The 20,257-nt window shown below is 53.5% G+C and overlaps 2 protein-coding genes across 9 annotated transcripts; both read right to left on the bottom strand.

Moving 5' to 3' along the window:
• Positions 1-191: 191 nt before the first annotated feature.
• LOC126045689 (BPI fold-containing family B member 4-like) lies at positions 192-9,325 on the bottom strand. Its single transcript, XM_049817101.1, has 16 exons — positions 9,202-9,325; positions 7,779-7,928; positions 6,549-7,116; positions 5,886-5,990; positions 5,584-5,727; positions 4,858-4,918; positions 4,222-4,282; positions 3,578-3,669; positions 3,021-3,233; positions 2,723-2,776; positions 2,065-2,235; positions 1,834-1,901; positions 1,646-1,688; positions 922-985; positions 416-492; positions 192-290 (listed from the first exon to the last, which is right to left on the bottom strand). Exons 1-16 carry the CDS (start codon positions 9,323-9,325, stop codon positions 267-269), a joined length of 2,019 nt encoding a protein of 672 aa, XP_049673058.1. The 3' UTR covers positions 192-266.
• Positions 9,326-10,053: 728 nt separating this feature from the next.
• LOC126045452 (BPI fold-containing family B member 3-like) lies at positions 10,054-17,925 on the bottom strand. Of its 8 annotated transcripts, none has more exons than XM_049816617.1 (17): positions 16,951-16,994; positions 16,691-16,802; positions 16,066-16,368; positions 15,648-16,035; positions 15,180-15,284; positions 14,946-15,068; positions 14,490-14,553; positions 13,965-14,025; positions 13,512-13,591; positions 12,698-12,880; positions 12,473-12,526; positions 12,219-12,389; positions 11,761-11,828; positions 11,367-11,409; positions 10,849-10,912; positions 10,649-10,725; positions 10,054-10,399 (listed from the first exon to the last, which is right to left on the bottom strand). In XM_049816617.1, the coding sequence occupies exons 2-17, from the start codon at positions 16,785-16,787 to the stop codon at positions 10,325-10,327; spliced, it is 1,956 nt and encodes a 651-aa protein (XP_049672574.1). In that variant the 5' UTR covers positions 16,788-16,802; positions 16,951-16,994; the 3' UTR covers positions 10,054-10,324. The 8 variants fall into 8 exon arrangements, with proteins under 8 accessions (XP_049672574.1, XP_049672577.1, XP_049672575.1 ...); XM_049816620.1 differs by having other exon boundaries at positions 16,096-16,368; XM_049816618.1 differs by having other exon boundaries at positions 15,648-16,095; positions 16,126-16,368.
• Between the last annotated feature and the right edge of the window lie 2,332 nt (positions 17,926-20,257).

Below are 20,257 nucleotides of genomic sequence, written 5' to 3'. Positions count from 1 at the left end.
CGAGAATACAAAACACACCCGCATCCTTCTGAGCACCCACAAAAGAGTCCAAAACACAATGTTCAGAGGCAAAAACCACCTGTGTTCCTTCTGTTCCAAGCAATGCAGGCAGGATGCAACATTTGCATGGAAAAGACCAAGCTGCTGTTTTGCTGTGTTAGGTACTAAGAGAAATGCAGTAGGGATCCTTCAGGCAGGCTGGGTTCCCATCCTCCGGGGGTGGACAGGGAAAACCAGGGGTCCCTCCCCAAGCTGGTGTCCCTGGCTCACGCCGACAGCACGACGAGATCCTGGTGAAGCAGATGGGTTACCTTCCCTCTCAACATCCTCCGTGCAAGCGGCGGGCGCTGCCTTTGCTCCGGAGCAGAGCTGAGGTGCCGTCGGGAGAACCTTGGGGCACAGCTGAAGCACTTACTTCGATGACGTCGACGTCCGCGTTGGTGAAGTCGATGTTCAGCAGCCTGGGCAGGGGAACCCCTGCTCCCAGCACACCTGTGGGTCACAAGCCAGCCCAGCTCAGCGCCGCGGGAGGGGGGGTCCCTGCCGAGCTTCTGCCCGGGGCTTGGTCCCCAGCTCCATCCTCCCTGTGTGCAAACCCCTCCCTCCACGAGCGCAAGGCTCTCCGGAAAGGCTTCGTGTCATGGGACTTAGCGCATCGGCAAAACTCATTGTCATTTTCTCCTGCCCGTGTTAAGCAAAAGCGGCAAGGAGCAAGAAGCCCTGGGGGGCCCCTGCTTTGTGATATGTGGGTTCGCCTCCTGGCAAAATGCTGCCGTCTGAAATGAGCCCCCCCGTCAGTGCAGGTCAGTCCCACTGGCTCCTATCCTATATGGCGAGGTAAGTTATACCTGCATGAACTTGTCATATAGCGTACAGTCTGGCACTTATCAATACATGGATAAGGCATAACAGCTTCCTTACTGTTCATTGCAGGCAGGAAGGCAACATCGAAAATCTGGCCAATGAGCATCTCCAGGCGCGAGACCTGCAACAGGGAGGGGGTCGCTTAGTGCCATCGATGGTCCTGGTCCTGTGGTCAACCTGGCCTCACCCTGTCCTCAGGCACATGGGGATGCTCCACTCACACCAGCTAAACCCGACCTGAACCCTTGGTGGTCCAGCTCCACACCTGCCTAATGCAAACTCCCAGTTCCACAGAAATTGGACTTTAAGCATTCTATGGTCAATTTTTAGTCCCTGGCTAATGCCATTCCACAGGCCCCTTTCCACTGGCGTTAAAGCTGCCTGCAGTAACCACCTCTGGAAACCAAATGTGCTCTATCTGCAGGTATCTTGCGACAGGGGAGCCCAAGATTCCTCCCAACTTTTGCCATCATTCCCTACGAGGCACGGGGACAAGCCTCCCCAGGTGCATCCCAAGGGGACATTGCGGACACATGCGGGATGTCCTGCGGTTCACCGAGGACCCAAAACCTCTCCCTCTCAGTGAGGATTTTTTCTGAAAATTGCTCATGGATCATCCATGGAAAAAAATCCATCTCCAGAGGTGAAGGAAAGGTGCTCTCCAAAATACAACACAACTGTTACACCGTAATTGACCCTTATTTCTCCTGAGCCAATATCTATCAGCACATTGCTTTCTGCAGTGGATTTCGTATGTTGCTGAGGCTGCTCGTGTTCTTACATCGAAACCACCAATGGATGAAGACACCAAGGAGAGATCAGCCCTGCAGGAGGAAGCAGAGGTGAGTGAAATCCAAGCAGTTCCTCTAATGACCCAGTCCTGTCGATGCCCTCGTTGTTGCACAGCCCAGGAGGTCCCACGTCCATGGCCACCCCTGGCCACCCCCCAGATGAAGACCAGGGTCCTACTTCTCCAGGCTGACGCCGATCTTCAGTTTGTTGTCCTCGACTGAAAACCAGGCCAGCAAGGAGGTGTCCTGTGGTCAGACAGAGAGGTCAGGGCAGGGGTGGCTCCTCCAGCCCTTGCCCAGCCACATCACGTCGGGTGCAGGTCCCATCTACCGGCACCCCCACGCCTGCCATGCTGGGAGGGGGAAACTGCAGGAGGAATTTCTGCACAGGCTGTTCCTTCATACATACGATATTCAGAAGGCAGAGAGACTTCTGGACATCATGTGGGTGGATTACCACCACCTCTGCTGTAGCTGTGAGCTGGATCACGCCTTTGTTTTTCCTTAAGATCACCACCGGTGCTTCAGGGACTGCAATTTTCAGCAGCAGTTCACGTGATTCAGGGTATGCCTTGAAAATCTGTCAACATCCAAAAATGGAAAGTTTCTGGTGGCTGTAACCAGGAACCACAGAGCAGGCTGCCTGCTCTCCAGCATTTGCACAGTGCTGCTCTCAGGGGGCACATCTGGTGCTGAATCGCGCCAGCCCAACGAGTCTATATCTCAACTAGCTGAAGTGAAGTCAAGCTAGCCGTGAGCTCAGCCCCGCGGATGCCCCGAGTCCCGCTGAGAGCATCTCCTCCTGGCTGGGGGAGCACAGACAGCTCCGCATCCAGGCGGACGGGGCAGCTGCAAGGCTCGTCTCTGACCCGAGAAAGCTGCAGGGGATGGGGTGACAAACAGGGCTCTGGCCCTGCTGCGGTTTCCAGTTTTGGACCCGAGTTGGAGCTCCCTGGGATGTCTGGGATGGTGCCTCTGAGGAGGAAGGGACGGGGAGACCTCCCCCACCTCTGGACGCTGCTCCTCTGGCCGGGTTCCTTGCACTGCAAGGGGGGACCAGGACTCACCGCAGGAACCAGGGCTCCAAGGGTCGAGGTCGTTAGCGGTGGGAGCTCGGGAAACTGTGACAGAGAAGAGAGAAATGCTGCCTCTGTGCGTGGTGGTTTTCAGCAGAATCTGCTTTCACCGGTAATGACCCTTTTACCACACGGTCTCTCACTCGCATTTTTTCACCTAAGGTAGCAGAGACCCCGATAGATGGGACAGAGGTGCTAAAGCATCGCACGGTGGGACCAGCCTGCACACTGCGTGGCCGACAGCCCCGAGCCCTTCCAAACCCAGAGGTAGGCAGTGCTCCCCACTCACCATGCCGGTGGAGATGTCCAGGTCCAGGGCACCCTCCTTCTGCAGGACAGAAAGCACCGAGCCGAGGAAGTTCACAGAAAGGCCCAGCTGTGAGGAGCTGGTGTCTGCCATGGGTGGCAGGGGTGGCATGGGGAGCCGTGGTGGTGTGGGGACAGTTTCTGGCTTTCCCAGCGGAAAGTCCAACAAGCCTCCTGCCGCTGTCCCGACGACAGTCTGGAGTTACAGGGGAAGGAAGCACAGGCCAAAATGTTTGCAATATTTGCCTTTATGGTTAACTTCATGTTCCTTCAGTGTGAAATCGCTGCACGCACGACCACGCCAAGTCAGGCCCCGTGACACTTCCTTCTCCAGAAGTTCATGAAATGCAAACCCCGCTGCACTCTCCCGTGATGGTGACAGCAGCAAGAGCAGGGCACCGAGCCGGGACCTCCTGGAACTTTCCACAGCCTCCTTGGAGCCTACTGCTCAGGTGTAGGTGGCCCAAGGAGACCTTCCCAAACCCAAGTGAAATATCCCAACCCTTGTACATAGATGGAAGGAGAAGATGCAGGACTTACGTTCAAGTCTACCTCAAGGAACTGGCCAGTTACCAGGGGAAGGCTGGACACAGTGTACTGGATACTGCCCAGCAAACCCAGGGGCACCAGTGCTGGGGGGAGAGGAAGGGAGTCAGTGATTCCCTGCTGGGCTCGGGTGCAAATACCCCCTCCCCTGCCCGGCAGCTCTTTTTCTTCCAGAAGAGCCCTGGCTTGCAGGTGGACTCAGGGCAGCCACCTGGCCCCGGCTCCGAGTGCTCTGTGCTGAGCGGTAATGCCGCAGGAGGCGAGCAGTGCCTGCCGCTGCTGCAAATGGGGGGGACAGCTCACAGCCCCCACCAATGCCACCTTTATGCACCCAGGGGTCTTCCTGTCCATCATTAGAGACAGGGAACGGTGAGAAGTGGGGAGAGGAGTGGATCCTGCAGCGTGCTGGGGCACTGCTCCCTGGCTGCTGTCTGGGGGTGATGGGGGTCTGGGCAGGGAGCTGCCGGGGGTCCCCCCCGCTCCCGGTATGGGGCAGATCTGGGGTCCGCAGGGTGAAGTGTGGGGGGGTCACTGTTCCCACCTGGGGTGCAGAAGTAGAGGGGAAAGCGTCACAGCCCTCACACAGGCAGAGCGGAGGTGACACGAGGGGCAAGGCGTGGGACCCACCAAGTACTTACAGTTCACAAGACCCAGCTGGTCGTTGACGAGTCCCAGGGCGATGTCGACCACCGGGCAGAGCTGCAAGAGTCAGGGAAGGACAGTGGGTAACCTGCGTTCAGAGCCAGACAAGGACACGCAGCCCAGCTCGGCTCTGCCTCGCTTTCCCTGGGGATGGGAGCTCCGGGCGTGTGGGAGGGCAGTCCCCACCCGTCACTCCACGGTGCTGCTGAGGCTGCACCAGCTCTGGATCTGGCCCTGGGCACCTTGCCCATCATCAGAGAAGCAGGGTTAGGACTGGGTCCCAGGAGCCCATGTGGGATGGCTGGACAGACCCTGGCTTTCAGGAGGAAGGAGAGATTCAATTAGCCCATAACACAGTCCAGAGCATCATTAGAAACTCCCAGGCACTTGGGCGGACCTGCACCGGGCTTGCTGATTTTGCATTTGGGAGGAGGGAGCAGCTTCTCCCAAGCAGGTGAAGACATGGCATGTGTCCCCCGCTAATCCCAAACTACTGAGTGGGCGGGTGGACACAGGCAGCAGCCCTGGGACAGCAGCGGTGCTCCTGGACGCAAGCGATGCTGCGGGGAGCTGCACCGCAGCTTTTCAGACTCATCGCTCCTTTCCGGGATGGAGTTTTTCTTCCGACTTACCAGATTAGGAAGAAGTCTGTTCAGGACACTTGCCAATAAATTATCCACCATTGGGAGCAGGCTGTTGAAAAATAAAGGAGCACCATGAAAAAAACCTGCTGCAAAGTAAATGGGTCTTGTTAAACAATTCCCTGTGAATAGTGTGGAGCACAGACCTCCCGGAGCAAGGCAATTGCAACAGCAAAGTGAATTGTGTATGCTTGGATTTTGCATGAGATAAGTGTAATTTGCATCCCAAAATAGCCAGTGGGAAATTTAGTGCTGCCTTTTATCTACTAGTGTATAGTCTCCTTAAATGAGCAGAAACAACCGCAGCCCAAGTGATTTCTATGATTTACATACCACGTACTTATGTCTCAGAAGACCCCGTGCAATGTCAGTTAAATTGACCTGTGAACGTGGCACATGGGACAGAAATGTCCCTCCAGGACCGCTGTGGGGTCGTGCAGCCCTCTGGGACAACATGTCCATTTACTGCGGCTGCATGAGGGCACCCAGGGACCACCACTGCCAGAAGCCCCTTGCTCAGCCCCGTGCCATGGCCGGTGGCCATCACTGTCACCTGCAGGGACAGTGGCTGCCAGTGTCACGGTCACCCACGGGATTGAGACATGCAATGGGGAAATGCCCTCATGCGTTTGCCATTCTGAGGGTGCGGGCTGAGGCCAGCAAAGCCCGATGGTGAGGTGGCTCATGCCGACAGAGAAGGAAACCTCCATCACTCACCCTCTCAGGAGTCTGACTTTAATGCCACCAAGGAGGGTATTGCATCTTTCTGTCACCAGTTTCGGGTAGCCCGTGCCATCCATGGTTAACCTGACCCTTGATGTGATGTTGACCTCCACTGCGATGTCGAGTAAACCCAGGAGGCTGTGCCAGGGGAAGGGAGCAACCTTCAGAGGAGCAGCCTCTTCCCGCAGAACAGGAGCAGTGTCCCCCCCCGGAGACACCCCTCGTGGCAGTGCTTCCAGCGGGCCTGGGGCACGGCTGGCACTGCCCCCAGCAGCACCAGCACCAGTCCAACCTACCTCTTGGCGTTGAGGGCCACCTGGGTGTAGAGGTTGAGGTGGACGCCGATGCCAGGCAGGAGCCGCAGGGACACCCTGGGGAGCGTCAGCTCCACGATCCTCAGCCTGCAGGGACAGCGAGGGGACACCACGAGTGGGCTCTGAGCCCAGCACCCCCCACCTGGGCTCTACTGCTCGCACAAAGCCACTGCTCAAGGGGTGGGTGAGTCAGAGGCCATTTAGATCAGAAATGGCAGAAGACACCAAGTTTTCTCAGTTATTTTCCTGTTTTAGTTATTTTTCCAGTTTTATCAGAAGTTTTTCTCTAGTTGCCTTATTATTGCTTGTGCTTCTGCTTGATGCTGGGCTTTAAATAAGAGTTAAAATGGGACGGCTGCAGACAAGTGAGCATTGGCAGCGGTGGCACTGGCTGCCCAGAGCTGACGCGTGGTCCGATGCACCCTCTAGGGGCAAGCGCCTTTCAACTACCGATTCCTTTAACTTGTGTAGTTCAAGAGGCTCTTTTGCAGCCAGCGATGCAAACCTGGCAGGGCTTCCAGGCAGCACTTATCTCAAAGCATCAGCTCCAAACCAGACCTGAGCATCTACCGAAGCATCACCATTGCCCCCCCCAAACAACACTGAGGTTGCCCCCCCTGCAAGACCGGACGGTGCTGTCCTTACCCAGTGAGCCCCTGGATGGTGCTGAGCAAGCCGCCTTCGCCAAGGACGCCGAGCAGGCCACCGCCTCCCAGCAGCCCTCCGTTGCCCAGAAGCCCTCCTCTGCCAAGAACGCCACCGGGGCCACGGAGGATCCCTGCCGTACCGAGGAGACCTCCGTCGCCGAGCAGACCTTCTTGTCCCAGTGCTCCTCCAGCAACCCCCGCAGGGATGCCATCCCTGGGGACATCGCCACCAGCTGCCGGCCAGCCTCTGGGAGAGGTTTTGGGCTCCCCCCCGTAAGCGCCTCCACCACCCCCTCCACCCGGCGAGTCACTGCCAGCATCGCCCCCTCCACCAAGCGGACCACCAGTCAGCCCCCCCAGCAGCCCTCCACCACCGCCGCCCAGCAAACCACCAGTAATACCACCAAGCAGACCACCGCCACCAAGCAGACCACCACGAAGGAGACCTCCTCCGAGGCCACCCAACAGGTCTCCACTTCCATCTGTGCCGGGACGTCCGCTCCCGAGCGGCACCTCTCCGAAGGCGCCTTGGAGGGCATTGCCTTGCCTGAGTGAGCCTGTAAGAGCTGGAAACATCACCCGCCATCAGCTTGTGTGGCAGAGCTGCCTCCCTGGCCACCACTTCAGCCTTCGAGTTGGCCCCCTGCCCACACCATTACTCGTTGTGCTCTGCAAGCACGGGTTGTCGAGGGGTTTGTGCTCTCCGTTACCATTGCTGCCTATCCCAGTCCCTAACTATCCCCTGTCAGTTTTCCCATATACGATGTAACAGAAAGGGCTTTGGGATCTAGGACGGGAGGCACCTTGTTAAGACCTGTATAAAGCAGCTCGCGGGAATTTGCCTGCAGCTGCACCAGGTAAGGCAGCAAATGGTGTGGCAGAGGCGCAGGGGTTGGGCACTGACAAATCCTAAATGTGAGATAACTGAGGTGCCACGTGGCTCACACCTCCTGAGCAGTGCAGGCTCCTGGGAGGAGCAATCCCCCACATGAGCAATGTCTCTCTTCTTTTAGGAGCCTGGCCAGCTGAAATTTTAATTAAATAAAAAAATTACTCCGGGTTCAGTTTGGAGGGGAAGGTTGGCATGTGAGCCTCATGCTCTTCCGTGTGCAATTCCCTTCCCTTCCCCGGCTGATTGGGCTGTGCTGGGTCAAGGGCATCAACCTGCAAGGATCACTGTTGGTTCCTGTTTCCCAGGATCCCGCTACAAGGAGGCAGAGTGACTCACCATCGCTTAAAACACCTTTGCTGAGCCTGAGGACGGCATCTTTCGGCTGGCTTAGTGACGGGGTCAGCAGGGCACACAAGAGGGCGATGCCCAGAACCGGTGGCATGGTGTCTTCTGCTCGGCTGGGAGAGCTGTGGGTGCTGGCAGGACCTGGGGAAGAACAATGGGAAAAAAGTGGGAATAGGCTGGGCAAACCCCTGGAGATGAAGGGGAGTCAGATATTTCGAGCTGGGTGAAAATTTTTCAGTGACTAGAAAACATGAGCTTTAGGAGGACCAAAACAGTTCACGAGTTAGGGCGACATTCGGCAAATAGATCTGGACACACACAAAGAGGGGGGTGTCCGTACGCACATCCTCGGGGAACTTTTCAAGCCAGCTGCCGCACAACCCCAGCACCTGTTTGCTTATTCCTATTTATGGGCACCCCGGGCAACCTGCTCCTTTCCATCCCCGGTCACCACGACATAATTTTAAACTTACGGTATGAAGTCATTATTCATAACTTATAGACTACACTGAGCTCCCCTCGCTAATAACCACCCTGTGAGTAGGTATGCAAATTAATGTTGCAATTATACAAGCAACTCACATTTGGAATAAAGCTTTTCTTTTTAAAATGGAATGTTATAACCTTATAACAGTAAAAATAATAATAACAGCCTTAAAAGGATATTGCAACACAAAAATTCCCTAAATTTTTTTTGTCAAATGAATATGTTTTTTAATTCAGAGAATGGTTTTCATTTTGCTATAACAACCTTCTTGCCTGATTTCTCAGGCTAGTCACTAAAAATAAAACAGAATTACATACCTGCATTTCTACCATTATAGGTATTATTCCCATGTTTTTTTCTTGCTCACCAGAGTACATTGTAAGGCTTGTAGGTAAAATGGTGGCTCTGTCCCCCAATCTTACAACACCCCATACCACTATTTTGACCATCTTTCTTTACCTGGCCTTATCCTGAATTTCAAAGCCTGGCTTTGGTCTGCAGTGCTCAGCTCTTGGTCAAGGGGAGACCTTACAGTGGCCCATAGGCACCTCTGCTTTAACATGTAGGAACAGTAGGTCCTTATATAGCAAAGCTGATGCAGAAAAAGTGGAAAGATGCCTAATTTGTAGAAGCTGGGATAGTGGATTGAGTGTATAAAGTAGCATTTGTGGTTTTAATATATTCCAATATAAATAAAGATTTGTAAAACAGGAAAAAGCATTGAGCAACAGGTTATTGGATACCCAGTTACCGGGCAGTGCTGTTACCCAAGAGCCCAGAGCTAAAGCAAAGGAGAAGGAGCCCGAGACTCTGCGGGCTGCAGCACATGAGGCTGCTGCTGACCCTGAAAGAACCATGCTGGAAAATCAGCTTATTCCAGACAAATCCCCGCTAACACTTGCACACAAGCTGTCACACACAAATTACCGTAGCGGAGTAATTTTTCAAGTTTCCAGCGAGCATGTGGGGAGGCTCCAGAAAAGCACCAGGAGATTTTTATCTCCTTTAACGCTTGACCCGAGAAGCGGTTTCTGAGGATCATCCCACCCATCCCGGCAGCCGCCAACCCCTTCCCGGCAGACGGTATTTCCTCGCCCTCAGAAGAGCCCCTGTGTGGTGGGACATGCCGCTCCACCTCAGCTCCAGACCATAAGGGGGCTTTTGTCCTGGTGTTCTCAACACTTAATACCTTTGTGAGATAAAACGTGTTGCTAACAACCTGGTGCATCTTACACAAGAAGGGGATAATATGCTCCTGAGCAAAGCAGTAGGAAGGTGTAAGCTCAGTTTATCTGTGCCTGGCTCCGTACAGAGCCTTGCACAACAACCACCGCCGGGCTCCACGTGGGACACGCTGCAGATGAGCCTCCAGCAAGGAGCTGCTCCCCCTGCGACAAGGGCTTCAGATGAGTTGGAAATATCAGCAAGCGCTTTGCTAAATCCGCACTGGTTTTGCATTGCGAGCACCTCCTCTGCCCCCCATCAGTCTGGCACGAGCAGCACCCAGCCGGGCAAGGGATGGGCTGTGGCAGGGCACCCATGTGCACCAAACCCCTGCTCCCGTGTGAGCTGCTGTTTTCACACCTTATGGCACAGGCTGAGCTTCAAAAACACTTTCTGTAAGGTACTGGCTTGTTCGCTATAGGGGCAGCCTCCTCTTCAAGCTGCGCTGCCTGTCCGTGGGCCATATGGCATAGGGGCATGGTGGAGACAAACGGATGCTGGCAGCCAGAAACCCATATCAAATAAATATTAAGAGAGGGAAATACTGAGGCAGTGAATTATTTTATTGAAAGAGCAATACGAGAGCAACCTTTATGCTTAAGAAAGAGCTCTGCTTCCCAACTACGGATGTTAAAAGTGGCCACAGAAACCCCCCTAACATCCACCAGCTGAGCAGCTTTCCCTACCCCGATGCCAGGCTACACCAGGACCAGCTGACCAGAGACCCTCGGGCCACGGTGGTAACACAGGGTGTTACTCAAGGGAAAATGAAGATGGAGACAGCAGAGAGGAGCAGGGCTCTGGGGCTCACGGTGCATTGCCTGCCTCAGACGGCGAGCAGGGTCGAGGGTCCTCCCGAGCAAGATCCTTTGAGACTGGTCTGGTTGAGAGAGTCATCTGCCTGGGAGAAGCAGCACAAAAACTATTCAGTTTTCTCATACAGACTTTCACCAGCTTTTCCCTGTATCCCAGGTGAGGTTTTCCTGTGGGTCCACACCAGCAGAGGGACCTCCTGGAAACCAGGAGAAGCCCATGGGAAATGGGACTGGCCAGAGCGGAGCGGGGCTTTGGGCTCCGCAGGTCCCTGCCCCAGGGTGGGCGCAGCCCCCGCTCCCTGGGAAGGCATCACTGTGGGAAATGCAATCCTTACATCGGCGATGTCAACCCTGGCGTTCCTGAGGCTGGTGTTGAGAATGTTGGGCAGAGGGACCGACACACGCAAGGCATCTGCAAAAGTAAGTGAAAGTGTCTCGTCACTGGGGGGGGGACACCAAATTGAGGCAGCGAGGGAAGGGGGAGAGCCCCAAATCCGACTGAGTTTGAGAGAAGGGACCCAGACCCTGGCCATACCGTTAATGGCAGGTACGTATGCAGCTGCAAGGACTTGCTTGAGCCATCCTGCAAGCGGGGAGACCTGCAGGGGAAGAAGACGTGTGTCAGTACCAGCAGAAAAGAGCAACAGTTATTGGGAGGAAAACAGCAATGTCAGGGTTATCAGCTAAGTTCTGTCACTGCAGGATGCTCAGAGCTATGAAACGCAAACGCTGGGAAGCTTCCTTCAGTGAAACTCTGCCAGGACCGAGGGTGGGGGGCTATAGCAGGACATGGTCTTCGGGTAACTTCTTCTCAGTTATTCCCCCCCACTTCCCAGCACCCCCAGTGCGCTGCCAACAAGTGAACATATACATCCGAGTGTCACTGCTATAGGGCACAGGGGATCAGCAGGGCAGACAGCAATTGGCCTCTGCCAAGACAAGGAATGTGAAGACTGGAGAAGAATTGTCGTTTTGGTTCTCCTTCCCTACACACGGTCTCTGGCCAACACATCGCTCGCTGCAGCCCCTCGATCCAAAGCAGCGTGCACTTACACTGAGAGGGTCGAGTCTTAGGGGTGCCCGCGTCAGGTTGATGCTACAAAAGATAAAAACAAGGCAGAGTCGGGGTGCATTGAGTGCAGCCCTCCTCCAGCTTTCAAATGCTGCTCAGACCCTTTCACGGTCTGGAATTTGTCTCACCCACGTAAAGATACAAGGATTTTGAAAATAGGGCAACTTTTTTACAACTCTCTCATCACTTCAGACATGTGCTTGGTCTGAGGTTGGGGCTGAGAGGAGGCAGGAAAGCTCCAGCAGCCCTTTACATCCCTACCACACCTACGCCGCACTCCCCAGTCACTGTCACCAGCCTCATCTTGTCAGGCTCCTGGGAGCTTCCCCAGGCAGAGCCCCCCCTGCCCACAGCGACCAAAGAGCTCGGCTCTACCTGTCAAGAGCCAGGGAGGTTTGCAGTTTGCCGTCGGAGACCGATGGGGTGATGTTCAGAACGATGTCCTGAAATTGGAACAACGGAAGAAATGAGGTTATTTCCCTGTGTAGCTCCCAAGACTGAAAAGAAAACCCGGAGTATTTGTAAATAACCCATTCTGAGAAAAAACACCTGTCTGAGCCTAGAAAATGCTTTTTTTGATGGATAGCATCATGTATTTCTCTCCCCAGGGTTCACCCTTCCTGTCTTTATTTTGTATTATTCCTTAAACATTTCACTCGCGCTTGTTACGAGCATTTTAAAAGGACGGGGCACCACCATTTTGAAGATGTAGTAAATTCAGAAGTACAAGTATGACACGGCTAAGGGCAGGACAGGCCGAGGGGATGCCAGAGAACAGCCAGACTCACCCCTTGCCCTGTTTCGGAGGTCTCATCCCCCGGGACCCCACTCACCGTGTCGAGGGAGAAGAGAGGCTTCTGGGAGGACTGCAGGAGGGGACTCAAGACGTCGATGGAGGCTTTGAGGGTGGCAGTGGCTCTTCGGTCCCTCACGGCCACCACCGGCTTGTTGGCCACCCGCACGCGCAGCTCCAGCGGCAGAGAGCCGGGGAGGACCTTGGCGATCTGCATGGGGCAGGGGGAGGTCAGGGCAACGGCGGGGAGGTTCTTTGTGTGGCCAGGGTGGGCGCACGAAGGAGGTGGCTGACCTGGGGGATGAGCGGGAGGAGGGCAGACATGGACAGCGAGATGCTATCGGGCACCTGCAGGAACGGCACCAGCGGTGTCAGCGACCAGGAGGGTTTGTGCAAAGCCCCCGCTGGGCTCGGCTGGACCCCACCAACAAATACAAGCACGCGGTGACGAGTACCCTTGGGTCACCCAAGAGCCACCAGGACCCTGACCCAGCCCCGGGGAGGGGTGTCGTGACCCACCATCGAGTCGGTGATGCTGAGGCTGAAGGCTCCCTGCCCCTGGATGGGCTCCAGCAGGGCGCTGAGGGTGCGCTGGGGGAGCCTGAGCAGCGGCGGGTGGCCGGTGGCTAGTAACACCGTGGCGGCAAGCGGCGGTCCCTGCGTGGAGGTCACCATGCCGCCTTCCGCGTCCCCGGCGAGGAGCTGCAGGGGACAGAGCAGGGGAGGGACACTGGTGGGGCTCGTAGGGCTGTGGCCACGCTGGGCACCCTGCTCGCCCGTGGACCTCGTGGAGAGGCTTCACATGGCGTGACTCAACACTTCAATAAACCTGCGGCTGCTTCAGCCTGTTCTAGCACAGGCAACGGCTGCATCTGCTGCAGCGTTCCCTTTAAAACACCGTCATGTCTCCCAGTTGGAAAGACACATTGCCAATATTTTTGGCCTGATTGTGGTCCCTACCAATTACATACCAAACTTTTACAAACCACTTATAAATGGAACTTTCTTGTGAATGGTGACCACTCCTGTATGAAATTAAGTTTTTCTGATTAGCAACTGTGACAGTGCTATAATTATGCTTAATTAAGCAGCCTCAAGTCAATCTGCCTCATGCTACCCTCAAGGATTAGAAAGTAAAAAAATGAGCTAGAGACCCAGTGATGGCATTAGCACAGCCATGGCCGGACCACACTCATCAGTACCTTCCAGTGAATGCTTTCCTGAAGACAGCTGGAATAAGACGAGCCTTCGACAAATAGCCACCACATTCAGATGAATTAACCAAACTCACCAAGTCCAAGGTCTTTGAGCCAGGGGAAGCAGTGGCACTTACATTTAGATCCAGCTGGATGGCGTCGCCGCTGATGATGGAAAAGGGGGGCAGATCTCCCAGAGCCCCGAGCGGGAACGTGGCTGTGGGACACAGGGAGGAAAGCCTTTAAGCTGCGAGGAGAGGGGGTACTCCCAAATCCCGTGGTCCCAAGAGATATCGGAACCAACAGCGGCTCCTGCTCACAGCATTCCCAGCTGGACGAGCCACTAGAAAGCATTATTTTGCAGCAAAAATATTGTTTCTAAAATCAACAGTTCCTGAAGTGGCTTTCTGCAGGAAAAACTGTCTGCTGCTGCTCTGGGGCAAGGGAAATTGAATGCTGTGCTTGAGCTGAGACTTGTGTTTTTAGCAAGTTGTTAAAATATTTGTATTTACCCTGTGTAAAAAACCCAACCAATCCTAAGTGCAGGGAGTCACACAGGAGCAGAGGAAAAGGAGGGTGCCAGCACTTACGCGTCCTGGAGCCGAGCAGAGTGCTCGCCACATTGAGCCTGCTGTTGACGATGTTGCACCCCTGGGGAGGCAGAGGAAAGTTAAAGCCCCGGGACCTGTAGCACCGGCAGATGTACATTGCATTAACACGAGTAGGAAAAACCGGCTCTGCCGGGGTTGCGCGCCGTGGGCAGGAGCCGCTGCCGGGCAGGGTTTGGTGGGACGCCCCGTCACGGCGGCGCTCGGCATCAGGCAGGCGAGTGGCCCCGCTAAGCCAGGGTGGGTTTCTCCTCCCGGGCAAAACTTGCTCACTGGACCGCTAAACCAGCGCGTGTCTCAGAAACCGGTTTGCCGGTGGTGCCTGGCACAGGCGATGGTGCAGGTGAGGTGCCGGTGCCCGTCGGCGGGGAGGACAAGCTGACCTCCCCGGCTGAGCCCACAGCTGTGCAAACAGCCGCCTCCGCGGGGGCTGCCTGCCCTGCCTGCCCTGCCTGCCCACCCAGCACCGTGCTGATGGCTCGCGTGAAGATCGCTTTGCAGGCTTACCACCTCACGCAGGGCATCACTAAGGAGGCTTTTCAAAGGCTGATCCAGCAGTGGCACTTTGGGTCTGGGTAACAGGAAAATAGGAAATAAAAAGTGATGTAGACTAACGGCTGGAAAATAAAAGTATTTTGCACAAGAGAAATATGAGGCCTCACTTGCACTGTCCAGGGCCACATACAGTGCCAAAATATTACCAAAACCAAGCCTTCTGAATCCAGCCCGGTGCTAGGTTCCCAGCACAACCCAGAAATATTCTTTCTTGAGCCCAAATTTTAAAAGAAAGCTCAGCTGTTCCCCTCCGAGGCCGGCAGCCGGGTATTTCAGCCTCCGAGGCGTCAGGCACAAAAGCGCTGCCTTCGATGGCCAGCAGCACCAAGGTTTCCCACTGCCACAGGGGGCACGTGCTGGCCGTGAGCCCCCTGCTCACACGGATGCCAACCTCTCGCGGAAGCCTACCTCACACGGATGTTTATGTCCAAAGTCTTGCAGTCCTCATTGCTCTGGAGAGCCGCCCACTTGTCCTGGACCAGCATGACCACGTCTGCTTCCACCTGCACGCAGAGCGCCCTGCCCGGCGCACTGCTCGGGGGGGAAACACGGCACGCGGCTCAGGAAATTTGCTGGCCATTTATTTTCCAAAAAGATGGTGACCCCCTGTCCTGAGCCGTGCCCCTGACGGACACGCCATACCTGGTGCTCTCTACCAGCAGCTGGGTGTTGAAGCCCACCTCGTGCCCAAAGCCTGGCAGGGAACGGAGACTTATTTTGGGGAGGGTGTTGTTCACAATTTTCGGCCTGGGTGGTTGAAACAAGGCAAAGGCAGTAAGTAGCACATTGGTACAGTGGATGCCCTATCCCCTTGGTCCCCAGCGCTGTGGGCAACTGCGGAACCACAGTCTCGGGGTCCTCTCTGCCCTGGGTCAGCAGGGATCCTGACCGGCCAGGAGCAGCTTGTGGCACATACAAGGCACCCTTGCATGGCAGGCACATACAGAAAATCCCAACAGCTGAACCCTCATTTATGAACCTGCCCCAGGAGGGGAAAGAGGGGGCCCCATGTGTTCCGACAGCAGGCTCCAGACCAGAGCCTCCTTTCCCCAGCGTGACCCAGACACACCAAGGGCTGCTCAGGGACACCCGTGTCCCACTCTCACTTACCCTGTGAGATCTCCACTATTTCCACCAAGAAGATTGCCAACGAGACCATCTTTTCCAAGGAGACCACCTTTTCCAATGAGAATATCAAGGACAACATCAAGGAGACCATCAACAAGACCATCTTTGCCAAGGAGACCATCAACAAGACCATCTTTGCCAAGGAGACCACCAAGGACACCATCTCTGCCAAGGAGACCACCAAGGACACCATCTCTATCAAGGAGACCACCAAGGACACCATCTCCACCAAGGATTTTGCCAGTGACACCATCGCTGCCAAGGAGACCACCAAAGACACCATCTCTGTCAAGGAGCCCACCAAGGGCACCATCTCTGCCAAGGAGACCACCAAGGACACCATCTCCACTGAGGAGACTGCCAACAGCACCTTCTCTGCCAAGGAGGCCACCAAGGACACCATCTCCACCGAGGAGACTGCCAACAGCACCTTCTCTGCCAAGGAGACCACCAAGGACACCATCTCCACCGAGGAGACTGCCAACAGCACCTTCTCTGCCAAGGAGACCACCAAGGACACCATCTCCACCGAGGAGACTGCCAACAGCACCTTCTCTGCCAAGGAGACTGCCAACAGCACCATCTTCACCAAGGAGACTGTCAAGAGGACTACCTTTTTCAAGGAGACCACTGAGCAGCTTGCCACCAAGGAGACCACCCTGAAGCTTCTGGAGGTCACGTTTGGCTAGTGAACGTTTAATATCTGAAAAAAAGGATAAGAGGTCACTGTGAACTATGTGGACTCAGCTTACAAGCACACTGTGTCAGCCTGGCTGTTCCTTCCCCTCCACTATCCCTCTGCCTCCCTCTTTATACAGCAGGGGTGGTGGCACCAGCCACTGTAAAGTATCTGAAGTGCCATCTCCAAAGTGCTTTATAAATGCAAATTACCAGCATTGCCACTACTGCTGAATGGATCTGGACAGTTTCTGATTTTCTGAGCATGGTCAAGAGACAGAAAAGCAGAACTGGTCTCAAAAAAAAAAAAAAAAAAAAGATAAAGCCTGTCTCTTCCGTACACTTACCATCTACATCCACTTTGCCAACCGAGGACATGATTCCAAGTCCTTGTGAAGGGTTCAGCAGGCTGCAGAGAAGGAAAACAGCCCAGAATGCAGACATCCTTGGTCCTGATAACTGTAGAAAGTGATTGCCATCAGTGCAATGCTGGGACAGTGAGCACAAGCCAGTGGGGGGAGGAAAGAGGAGGATGGAGGAAACAAAAAGGAGAAATGACTGTCGGGGGAGACAAAATCAGAGAGGAAGCTGCTGGCGTCTCTCCCACCTCCTCACCACACAGGTGGGCACAGTAAAACTCCCGATGGCACTTTCCTGCAGGAGGAACCAGAACTTCAACAACGGTTGCTCCAAAGACCGACTGTCACAGCAGCCAAATGAAAAGCAAGCACTTGTTCGGTTGTTGCTGTTTTAATCCCTCAGTGCCAGTGAGGAATGTTGGTGACTGATCTGGACGATCTGGGGCACATCTGTTCTGGGGGGGAATTTCTCCGAGAAGCAAGATCATGTATCCCGCATGATGGGAACACAGGACGTTTCTGACAACATGATCATCTCCAGTCACGGAAAGAAAAGCAATGGCATCTACACAGGGCAAATGCACCAACATATCTAGTAAGGAGAGCATCTCCTCGTTTGAATGTCATGATCTCTCCACAAACATCAAGCATCTGAAGCTTCCCTCTGCATAAAAGCACCTTTTGCTAGAATTGTAAGAAGGAGAAAATAGTTTTCAAAGTTTCAGTGTCATTGAAATATTTCTGTGGGACCTACAACTTGAAGTCAGTTTTTTTCTAAAGAACCATAATGAACTTCATTGCCCCAGATCCATTTAAATGTAAATGGCACATCAAAAAGGGATCAAAACAAGTGTGAGAGGTCTAATTCACCTTAGCTAAAAATCTATCACAGATAATAGAGTTTTACCAAAAATAATTTAAGTGATAATTGTTTATGAAAACCGTGAAATATCCTTTCTTCTTCAAGGACTGCAAATACAATGAACATGCACGTCTGTTCTTAAGAAACTCATAGTGAAAGCCGCTGCACATTTTACTTGTCGGAGCATAATTCAGGCAGGCAGCAGGCAAGAATAACAATTTTTGTTAAAAAGCCAATACTCCCAAATGAACATTAAGGGTTCTCCTTTGGGAAGCATTCAGGTTTGAAGAAGCAGAAGCTAAGAGCACACTTTCAGAAGAACAAGTTTGCTTTTACCTGACCAAGCTCTTGAGTGCGAGACTCTCTCCAGCTGATGTCCCTGTCTTCTGAAGATGACCTGCATCAAGCATCTTCATATATAGAGCTTTACAGCAGGAAAGAGGCAAGCGATGTCACTGGGGACATCCAGAATAATTGCTGGGGAGCAAGACAAACAATGTATGGTTTCTGGTGACTTCCACTGCAAATATTTCCTTAGAGATGTTAGGAGTTAGGTAAATCATTGAGCAATGACCCATAGGGGCAGAGGCAGACTTGGCCAACTCTGGGTGCCAGTCCGCCACCGCTGCCTGGTTTAGTACTTCATCCTTTCGGGCTTGCTCTCATGTCAAGATGCGGACATGGCTGAGAAGTCATGCCCTGATAAAATACTTTTTTGTTTTCAAATAAAATTGAGGTTTTGACTGAAAAAATGTGTCAAAACACTGGCCACCCCTCACTGTTACGTACTTCTACAGCTCTCAGTGCTGCAGTACTGAGCACTTTACCCTTGCAGTAAGCCCATGCAGTGGGCATGTGCCACACGTTACGGGTGATAAATGAAGGACCAGGCAGCACCTTTCTCAGTGTAAAGACAGACTGTAGAGATAGTAACAGAGACGGGTATTCACCACCCAGGCCAGCAGGACATGCCCAGCATTCCCATCCTGACTTTCCTGCAGACTGTGACCTTACCCAACATTTATCAAAGCCAACAGCACCTGTCCAGTGACTTTAACGGCTCATAATCTATTTGATAATTGAGGAAAAGCAGGCATTGAACTGGGAAGGAATAGTGACACCATGATAAGGCATATCAATTGGGTGTCATGGCTTTATGGATACCCTGAGCTGACAGACTCTTCAGAGAGACACCATCTGATTCAGAAATGCTGCACTGGTCTAACTGGCATGGCGTTATTTCCAGGTCCACCACCTCTGCCTCAGAGCACTCCAGGAGGACTGGAGGTGGGATGCGCTGTCACGGGGAGATGCTGTTGAGAGCGTGATGCCATTGACGATGAAGCCAGGGAGCTCCCAGGCTAGAGCCTGTCGGCTCTGGGTCATTTTGAAGTCTTAGAGGCACTGCTGATCCCAGTGTGGGCATATCAGGAGAGGTGGCCTCCCCGCCACACCACCCCATGCAACAAATGTGCTGCAGGAGAGGAACAGCCATGCAAGTGCCCAGGGTCAGCTCTGTCCAGGCCCTCACCCTCTCAGATTTCTGGCCAGTTTTTTTCCATGCTGAATACCTGTGTCCCACGTGGTCCATCATTGCTTATTTACTGCTACAGGCAGGAGAAAAGGAGAAAAATTTCTGCTGAGCCAACCTGTCATGTGCACCCACAGCCATGCTGGCTTTCTCCCTTTCACCCTGTCCTCGTCCCAGTCACAGACACTGCACAGATACACGGAGCTGCTGCCTCAAGCTACATCAGACCAGTAGCCCTTTGGGGCAGGAAAAAGAAAACCCTCCTCTGGGGACCACAGAGCAAACGTGGTCCCTGCGTGCGGATCACATCGCGATGCACAGAGCAAAGGCTGTCCATGGAGGGGAGGATGCGTCGGCCAAGAGGACAGTGGTGAACTATTCACTCCTTCATGTGCTCATTAATGACCGGGGTGGATGGGCTGCTTCTCAGCTCTGAGGAATAATAGTCCAGAAAAATGCTTGCTCAGAGTTAATACTTTCTGCAAACTTGGAAATAAGTATTTCTAGCAGATTAGCCAGCTTGTGTCACACATTAATTCTAGCTTTAAAAAATATCTTAGTTAAAGGCCAAGGAAGGAATAGCAAAGGTGCCAAAATACTTAAGGAGTTGTCACTCTCCTTGCAACCTGATCAGCCAGGCACCTTGGGAGCACAAAGCCTTGCTGTCATGGCTAGATCATGACATTTGATAAGGTGGAAGAGAGTGTTAACAAGATGGTATTATGTTATCATCCTTCCTGAATCACTTTATACTTTGGGCAATCACTGTATGAAACCTGAATTACCATAAAGACAGACCTGATAATGGTCAGCACACAGTAAAGGGGCACTTTGGCACTGCAGAGAATAGCTTCTGAGCAGTGACCTTTCAGGCATGACAGTAACTTGGCCTTTCACCAGTTGTTGCTGAATGCAGAGGTCTCTGACAATTAAATATTTTGGATAAACCGAAGCAGATTCCCATAAAGAGAATGACATTGCAATGTCCAGGTCTCGCTAAAGCGACTTTCAAAGCCCCAAGAACACAAAGCCAAATCACTGTGTGAGGACAGAAACACAGAGTAAACCAGAAAGGACTCAGTCAAAGGGGGAAGAATAGGACTGATGTGAACAGACGCTGCTTTGACACTTGGATCACCTGGAAACTAAGACGTTAAGGGCA

This window comes from Accipiter gentilis, chromosome 14, assembly GCF_929443795.1.
Source record: "Accipiter gentilis chromosome 14, bAccGen1.1, whole genome shotgun sequence".
Taxonomy (NCBI): domain Eukaryota; kingdom Metazoa; phylum Chordata; class Aves; order Accipitriformes; family Accipitridae; genus Astur; species Astur gentilis.
This window is presented reverse-complemented; position numbering and strand designations above follow the sequence as displayed.

Bases quoted from the DNA above. Each gene is read 5' to 3' on its own strand.
- LOC126045689 (XM_049817101.1), bottom strand. From the start codon at position 9,325: ATGGGTGGGATGATCCTCAGAAACCGCTTCTCGGGTCAAGCGTTAAAG. The intron at 3,670-4,221 runs GTAAGTACTTGG...CTCTCCCCCCAG, and splicing joins CCAGCTGGGTCTTGTGAACT to CACTGGTGCCCCTGGGTTTG. The intron at 1,689-1,833 runs GTAGGACCCTGG...TTCCTCCTGCAG, and splicing joins ATCGGCGTCAGCCTGGAGAA to GGCTGATCTCTCCTTGGTGT.
- LOC126045452 (XM_049816615.1), bottom strand. From the start codon at position 16,787: ATGTCTGCATTCTGGGCTGTTTTCCTTCTCTGCAGCCTGCTGAACCCT. The intron at 13,592-13,964 runs GTAAGTGCTGGC...TGTGTCCCACAG, and splicing joins TCTGCTCGGCTCCAGGACGC to CCACGTTCCCGCTCGGGGCT. The intron at 10,400-10,648 runs GTAAGGATTGCA...TGCTTCTCCCAG, and splicing joins CCAGGGTTGACATCGCCGAT to GCAGATGACTCTCTCAACCA.